Consider the following 8684-nt stretch of genomic DNA (forward strand, 5'->3'; position numbering starts at 1 on the left):
CTGTAGCGAGGCAGCCGCCTCTCCTGTGTAGGAGGCCGCAGCCCCGTGCGGCCCTGGGTAGGCTGCGTAGGGGTGCTGGGGCGGCAACGGCGAGGATCCATAGGGGTGGCTCGGTGGCGCCGCCGGTGGTTGATGTAGAGGCGGCGCACCAAACGCCGGCCACGAGGATGGCGGCAGCGGCGGAGCACCAGGAGCCATCGGAGGCGCGCCATACGGGTAGTAGCCGTAGGGCGAGGGCGCGGTAGCGCCATAGGCCGGCGGCGGGGCGGCGCCGTAGAGCGGCGGCGCGGCGGCATCGGCCGCGACTGGGGCTAGGTCACCCGAGGTCTCGCCATGCGGGCGAGATTGGATCGGGGACCCAGGCGGCGGCGGGGCCCCATAGGCCGCCACGAGAGGCCCAGAGGCAAGGAACGGCGAAGAAGGGGTAAGGACCGGCGCGGCGGCGGCCACGGCGACGGAGGTCGGCGCGACGGCGGCGGCGGCGGGAGCAGCGGAAGACATCGTGATCGTGACCTAAACTGATACCATGTAAAACAAGATATTTTGGAAACTGCACGACGCCCCTAACCGGGGTGTGGCTATCTCATTATATAGAGGTACCCAAGGGGTACAATACAACGTTACAATACAGAGGCTACGTATATACAGTCTAACACTACGTACTGCTGCTTTTAGCCTGTTGATTGCTTCTTTACACCATGAATATGAACGGATCAGCGATAGTCTCTCCACCTGTATGTCCGGGGGTTGTACGACCTCCTCTGCAGCCATGAAACGATAGCCTCAACATCGTCCTCTGAGGATGATGGTGTTGATGACGATGACGACGCCGCCGCGGGAGGGTGGTTGTCAGCTTGTCTTGCTCGACCAGATGGTGTTGATGATGCGATGAAGCTACGCCAGAGCCGATCAACCATATCCTTGCACATCTCGTCGCCGTCGTCGGGGAACGACTCCAACTTGTCGATGATGTCCTGCATGGCCAGGTGGAAGCCCTGGACCTGCAACAAGATGCTGTGAGCCTCGTCCACCAGCCTGTGGTTCCGCATCAGAGATATGGCGGCATCCGCCACCCCCTCCCGCACAAATCTGCTCCAGTTCTCCTCGGCCTCGCACAGGCTGGCCAGCGCCACCGCCACCGTCTTCTTCACATCAATGTCTCCCACCAGCAGCAGCTCCATCAGTGGAGCAAAGCCTCCAAGCTCACCGATCTTGATCTTGTTGTAGTAGTTGTCAGCCAGCAGCCCAAGGATCCGAGCGCACTTGGCCCTCGTGGGCACTGGCCCCAGCAATGCCCTCGCGATCAGCACGGGTATGGCGTACCGGTCGTCTCCGAAAACCTCCTTGTTGGGGCTGTAGGAAGCTGCCCTGGCAAGGATCTCCAGGACGACGTCGTCCAGCTCAGGGTGAGGCTCCAGGCATGTCTCCGGCAGGACGCAGGCGAGCTTGGTTATTGTCCCTGGGCTGCGCCCCAGCAGATGCAGGAATGAGCACCGCTCCTGGCCGGCGAGAAGGCGCAGGACAGCTTCGTAATCCTCTTTAGAGCTCCTGGGGGAGTTGGCCAAGAGGGTGACTTCCTTGAACAGGGCTTCCTCCTCGGGAGAGATAGCTGGTGGATCGGTGGGTGCTGCCAGATCACTGATCCTGTTTGAGGCACGCCAACGCGAAATGTAGAGCGCAATGAGCGGATCAGGGATGAAGATGCTGTGCGTGAGGACCTCGCCGGTAACTGGACACATGCGTTTGTTTTTCTTCCACCATTTCTCCAGTTCAGACTGATCAACGGTCTGCAGCCAGCAACCAAGGAGATGAAACATAGTACAAAAAAGAAGAACTCACAGTAATGCAGCTCAGGTATTACAACAGTTCTATTAACATTCAGTGTCGACAATTAAAGAAGAGTAGTAAAAAATGCAGCGAACAAGACACGCTAACAAAACACAAGCAATAGGAGTTTTGTTTTGCCATTCTCTTTTTCAAATGCATCGAGACATAAAGCTTTTGTGTTTTCTTGGGAGGAAAAAAGAAAGAATGCCCCAACCCAGAACTAATAAAACGCTATGGTATCAGAAACCCTTCTAACAGATCCTCCTATGAGATTGATATCCACTAGTATCCTGATCAGTATAGCAGCACGACCTTATTTGAACAAACACAACCATATATCAGCGACATCCTACGATCCAACACAAAACTCTTCAGAAACATCTCTAGGAACTCAACAAGCAAGCATCTACAGTTCTACACAAAGGATCTCTAATTCTCAGTTAACATTTGCACTGCAACCAAACAAGATATCATAGTGAGGAATGATGAAAATCAATCTGAGTTCTTGAATCTGTAGAAACAATAGCATTACATATTTTCGTGGTCAGATAAGAAATACTCTTGCTAACAGGAAAGTCAAAGCATTTCAATCACACCATCTCCAAAGTGGTCTCAAAAGATGAATACAATGCCCATCCAACACTAATAAATAAGTGAGAAAATCAAGAACAACAGTACAACACCCATTGCATCATCTCATCCAAAACAAACACATCCAAACAAATGAAATCATATTGTCAGCAGAAAAACTATCTGTGAGATTTTTAACACAACAGTTTTTTTATCAGATTGATCCCAGCTACAAGTAACTCCATTGCACTACACTATTTTTCACTTTAACTTCAGGGATATTATCTGATCAAACTTTGGTGAGAAGTACAACCTTTACAGATCACACTTTACAAAGTTATTTTTTTATATAACTACATTCAAGCTTCTGAATTATGCTCAATCCAACATGCTGAACTACCCCAAGCCCACAACTAATAAAACACTAGGATTTCAGAAACATTTCTAAAAAGTTTCCTCAATCCACTAAGTATCCCAAGTTCCCAACCAGTATCACGTATCTGAAATTTTGAACCAAAATGCTGTATGAATTAGTACGTCTGATCCTCAGCGAGATCCTCAAAATTCTTCAGAAACAGACTCAAGAGAGACTTGAAGAGTAAGCAAAAATTTAAGGATCTCAATTGACCCTGACACAACAGTCTAACAAGATTTGATATAGAGATAAAAATCATGCTAACTTTAAAGTCTGAACTAACCTGAACATTTCAACTACATAAGAGTTTCCAAACTGGTCTTACAAGATGGAAACAGTGCGCATCCATGATCCAAACAGAAGGAATTAAGTAAACGTACTTCAAATTTTACAAGACCCATTGCATTAGTTAATCCCAAACAAGTGAAACAGCACAAATTAAACAGCACGCAACTGGCCCAAGAAGTAACTCCACTGCAGCACACTAGTTTTTCACTGGATTTAACTTCAGGGATATTATCTGATCAAATTTTAGTGAGAAGTTCAACTTTTATAGATCACGTTACAACGATATAATTACATATCAAGCTTCTGAATTATTCTCAATGCAACATGCTGAACTACCCCAAGTCCGCAACTAATAAAATGCTTTGGTTTCAGAAACACTTCTAAATTTCTTCCTCAATCCAGTAAGTATCCCAAGTTCCCAACCAGTATCACATATTTGAACCAAAATTCTGTTATATGAACTAGACAAATTATAGTACGTCTGATCCTCAGCGAGATCCTATGATCCAAAGGACAATACTCAAAATTCTTCAGAAACAGACTCAAGAGAGACTTGAAGAGTAAGCAAACTTTAAGGATCTCAACTGACCCTGACACAACAATCTAACAAGATTTCATAGAGATAAAAATCATGCTAACTTCAAAGTCTGAACTAACCTGAACATTTCACCTAGATAAGAGTTTCCAATCTGGTCTTACAAGATGAGAAGTACTTCAAATGTTACAAGAACCATTGCATTAGTTAATCCCAATTCCCAAACAAGTGAAACAACACAAACAGCACGCAACTGGCACAAGAAGTACTACATCTCAGAGAGCAGGTGAAAGATTTGACGAACCTTTCCAGAGGCGATGACGACTGGTTTCTCCATGAACTTCTTGGAGAAAGGGCACAGGAAGAACTCCGGCACGGCCACTGGACCAATCCATAACCTCCTGGCATCGGCGCTGCAACGGTGGAGTTCGTCGGACCGGGCGGCCTCCAGAGCCCGGAATGCGCACTCGAAGAGCTCGAGCGGGGGCACCGCTTTCTCCTCGTGGGAGCACAGGTCCGTGAACCAGGCGAGCTCGGCAACCGCCTCCATTTTTCGTAACCACCTCTCTAGCCCCATCAGGTCGACCACCTTCCGATCGAGAAGGAGCTCCTTCTTGATCTTCTCCGTCCTGGGGCCTGCGGTGGCGCCCATCGTCGCCTCCAAGAACTGGGCGGCGAACTGGCCAAGAACCTCCGCCGCGTCGACAACTTTCGGCGGCGCCTCGAGCGGAGGGAAGGAGAACTCCCGTTCCGCCGCCACCTCCTGTTCTCGACCTCCTGTGATGGAAGCGGAGCTCGTGCTGGTATCCGGTGGAGGGACCAGCCTCGGCCTCGCGCTCTGATCTCTCGTCGAGGAGACGGTCTCCTCCATGGCACCGAGGTCCCAGTCGAAGGATCCTCCAGGACCACCTGTGCCGCCAGAACCGGCACCATCTGCAGCCGCAGGGACAACCGTCACCCTTGCGGACCTTCGCGTCCGCACCGAGTGGGGGACGGGCCTCGACCCGGCGCCAGGCGGAGACGGCGACCTCGACCCGGCGCCAGGCCTAGGAAACGGCGACCTCGACCCGGCTCCAGGCGGAGGGGACGGCGACCTCGACCTCGCTCCGAATAATTTGAGGGGCCCATGATCAGCCGAAGGAGTCTGCGCCCGCGCTGTCCGCCCCCGCCTCCGCAGGCCGGGCTCTTCCTCCTCCTTGATCCCCTCCTCCGTCCAGTCCCGGATGCCGTCCATTGATGGGCGTCGCCGTTCCTCGCGTTCTTGGCCTCTTCTTGGCAGGCGCAATGTGGGGTGGGAGGGGGAGGGCTTGGGGGGAATTTGGCTTTTGGCGGCAACAAGATGGATGTGAAATTGCGAACGGAGTGGAGGTTACCAGCCTAGGATGGCTTCCTTTTGTAACCGGAAAGAGGAGGCGGGGAACTGGAGTGAGGCGTCGCAGAGGCCGGGCTCCATGGAGCCCGTTTTATCAAAAAAAAAATCAGAATATACTTAAAAGTTTCAAACAAATATCAAATCTTTTTATACAAATACATATGACTGTTCGTCAAGTTACAAAAAAGTTTCATCAGGTAATTTGATTATTTGCATGCTACACAAAAAAGATAAATATCTGGCCCAAAAACAACAAAGATAAAGCCCATTATAATCTGTGTATTTATCTTTTTTGTATACATTACATGTTAACATAAAAGTTCATGAAATTTTATACATGTATACTACAAATAAATATCTATGTATATACTTTTTTTTAGATTTTTTCAATGTGTGAAAATAGTATTTTCACTGAAAAGAAATAACGAGCTATGTGGAGCTCGGTCTCTGCTATGCTTTTTCGCGGGGAACTGGAGGCTTAACGGGTCCTGGTCCAGGATCACCAACAGGCAACAGCAGACGTCCATTCTGCCCTCAAGATTTGTGCAGGCCAATCATATTTGGCACTCGCGTGGCATGACAATCAAGCATAGTTTATGGGACCCACAATCTATCTTTCTCTACTTTATCTTCTCACAATCGCATTGCTAGCACGGAGAAGGCATGACCGAAAGAGTAGGCGACTTCACTTGGCCAGACCTATCCATGCCAATGAAGTAAGGGAAAACTGGACGTGGAGTTTCTACACCCAGGAGCAAATGCTCCTGGTGTGAACAGTAACATCAAATAAATTTTAAAATAATTCAAAAAATTCTGAATTTTTTTGTGGCATGCTTTAAAAAATGTTTGTTGTGCATGCAAAAATTTGTCGCAAAATCACATTGGTGGAAGGTATGGTAAAAAAAATCGATGCTCTGAAAATATTACTTACAAAAGCATTTTGGAGCTCTGATTTTGTTTTTTTCGGCATGCCTTCCACAAATGTGATTTCGCAATGAAATTTTGCATACGCGACAAAAATTTGTGGAAGTATGTCACAAAAAAATTTCAGAATTTTTTAAATATTTTTTCTATTTTTTTGATGTTACTGTTCACACCAGGAGTATTTGTTCCTCGGCGTAGAAATGTACTTTCGGGGAAAACTTTGTTTTTGTCACTCTAGTTTTGCCAACTTTGCTTATGCCACTCTAGAATTTGACATCTCACTTTTGCCACTCTTAGCTTTTGACAATACATCACAAATGTCATTCCGTGGCAAAAACGACAATTTTTCATTTCACTTTTGCCACTCTTAGCTTTTGACATGTATCACAATTGCCTCTCTAAAATTTTTGCTTTTGCCACGGAATGGCAAAAGTGATATATTGTCAAAATCTAAGAGTGGAGAAAGTGAAATGTCAAATTCTAGAGTGGCTTAAGCAAAGTTGGCAAAAACTAGAGTGGCAAAAACAAAGTTTTCCCTAACAAAATATAGTTGGGCCATTGACAAAAATAGCCCTAACAAAATATAGTTGGGCCATTAACAAAAATAGTCATCTCTATAACTATGATCATTCATGGCATAATCTTATACAGGTACGTCCGTGACTAGTAGACCGTTATTCCAACTACATCTATTACTATTAATCCACCCGAAGACCACTATTCAGTATGCATCTCAAAGTATTAAGTTTACAAGAAACAGAGTAACACAATAAGCAAGATGACATAATGTAGACATGAAGAAATCTAGCAATAAGGTCAAACGCTCATCGTTTTATCCTTAGTGGCAATAATACAAATACATGTCGTGTCCCCATTTTATCACTAGAATATAGAACACTTCAAGATTTAACCCATTACTACGTACCACTCCCTCTGAAGATCTACTAATCAATCTTGGCCAAAGAAGACAAATAGATTGAAAAGCATAAATGTCTACTTAGTTATACAACAAAGGAACTTTAAAAGATTCAATATGATTCAATGAACAATCTGATCATAAACTCACAATTCATCATTTCCCAACAAACACACCACAAAATTACATCAGATTGAACCCCATCATACAAGAAGGAAGGGGGACATGGTATTGAAGATCCATAGAGAGAGAGAGAGAGGGAGAGAGAATCATCTAACTATTACTATGGACACGTAGGTCCTTCAGGAACTACTCACACATGGTCATGGAGGCAACAAGGTTGATAAAGAGGCATCCTCCAATGGCTCCTCCCTCGGGCAAGACTCCTGAACAGGGATCCAGATGGGATCTCTTCGGAACAGAGACTTGCGGCGGCGATAAAATTCTTCTAGAGCAAAGACGGATGGTTTCGGTATTTAGGACGATGAATCAAGTCAAGGCGTAACCAAGGGCCCCACATGGATAGGTGGCGTGGCCACCCCCTGGTCGCACCACGTGTCCATGTGGCCAGTTGGTGCCCCCTCTCGATGCTTCCTAGGGCTTCCAGTGTTTCTTGTTGCCCAAAAAAATAGTGTTAAACCAGCAACATATTTTGACCTCCATACATATTGATTTCCTTTGAAACCAAGAGCAAGCAGAAAATGGGAACTGGCATTGGACACTAAATTAATAGGTTAGTATAGAAAAATAATACAAATTGCTATAAAAAGTATATAAAAATGATAACACAATAGCATTTAACAATAAAAAATTATAGATATGTTTGAGATGTATCACCTGTCTAGATCTCAGGCACAACAGCCAGGTTTGGTCGGGGCATTACAATTGGTACCAGAGCTGACCCTCATGGTTACACGAACATGTGCAAACATGGGGCACATGTGTGGATGTTGGCATTGGCGTGCACGGATGTGTGTCAAGAAGGAACGTTCCTGCTAGGCCAACGTGGACATCAGTTCCTTTGAGGGATATGTATGTGACATCTCGGCTTAATAGAAATGATTAATTATTCATATCAACAAGGTGTGCCTTCTTTTTAGGGAGCCTCTCCAAAAATAACCTCAAACTTAACTGTGCTTGGCTTGGAGAAATTTGAGGATGGGTGACCGACTAGAAAGTTGATCATGGGTGTGCATGAGTGAGGACAAATTGTGCAGGAAGGACTAGTGTTGATCTGTGGATCATTCTTGATTCCGGGCGCAACGGCCAGGAATCGGTGGGTTTCGTCGGGGTGTTACTGACGGTGTCTAGGCTGAGGGGCCTCTTACCAAGCTGACTCCCAGCCTAGTGCTCTAGGACCAGGCAGGGATGGGGTCCCCTCTGACGGTTCCTGATGACCCACAAGTGTAGGGCATCTATCGTAGATTTTCGATAAGTAAGAGTGTCGAACCCAACGAGGAGCAGAAGGAAATGATAAGCAGTTTTCAGTAAGGTATTCTCTGCAAGCACTGAAATTATCGGTAATAGATAGTTTGTGATAAGGTAATTTGTAACGAGTAGCGAGTAATAAAAGTAAATAAGGTGCAGCAAGATGGCCCAATCCTTTTTGTAGCAAAGGACAAGCCTGGACAAACTCTTATATGAAGGAAAGCACTCCCGAGGACACATGGGAATTATCGTCAAGCTAGTTTTCATCACGATCATATGATTCATGTTCGGTACTTTGATAATTTGATATGTGGGTGGACCGCTGCTTGGGTACTGTCCTTACTTGGACAAGCATCCCACTTATGATTAACCCCCATTGCAAGCATCCGCAACTACAACAGAAGTATTA

At 46.3% G+C, this 8684-nt stretch overlaps 1 protein-coding gene across 1 annotated transcript; it reads right to left on the reverse strand.

Moving 5' to 3' along the window:
- Positions 1–567: 567 nt before the first annotated feature.
- Positions 568–5134, reverse strand: LOC123185412 (U-box domain-containing protein 11-like). The gene is made up of 2 exons (XM_044597293.1): positions 3940–5134; positions 568–1787 (listed from the first exon to the last, which is right to left on the reverse strand). Exons 1-2 carry the CDS (start codon positions 4867–4869, stop codon positions 714–716), a joined length of 2004 nt encoding a protein of 667 aa, XP_044453228.1. The 5' UTR covers positions 4870–5134; the 3' UTR covers positions 568–713.
- Between the last annotated feature and the right edge of the window lie 3550 nt (positions 5135–8684).

The sequence above is a fragment of the Triticum aestivum genome, chromosome 2A, assembly GCF_018294505.1.
Source record: "Triticum aestivum cultivar Chinese Spring chromosome 2A, IWGSC CS RefSeq v2.1, whole genome shotgun sequence".
In the NCBI taxonomy this organism is placed as follows: domain Eukaryota; kingdom Viridiplantae; phylum Streptophyta; class Magnoliopsida; order Poales; family Poaceae; genus Triticum; species Triticum aestivum.

Excerpts from the sequence above, each read along its gene's own strand:
- LOC123185412 (XM_044597293.1), bottom strand. The coding sequence starts at position 4,869 with ATGGACGGCATCCGGGACTGGACGGAGGAGGGGATCAAGGAGGAGGAA. Across the intron at positions 1,788-3,939 it reads TCGTCATCGCCTCTGGAAAG|ACCGTTGATCAGTCTGAACT; the intron begins GTTCGTCAAATC and ends TGCTGGCTGCAG.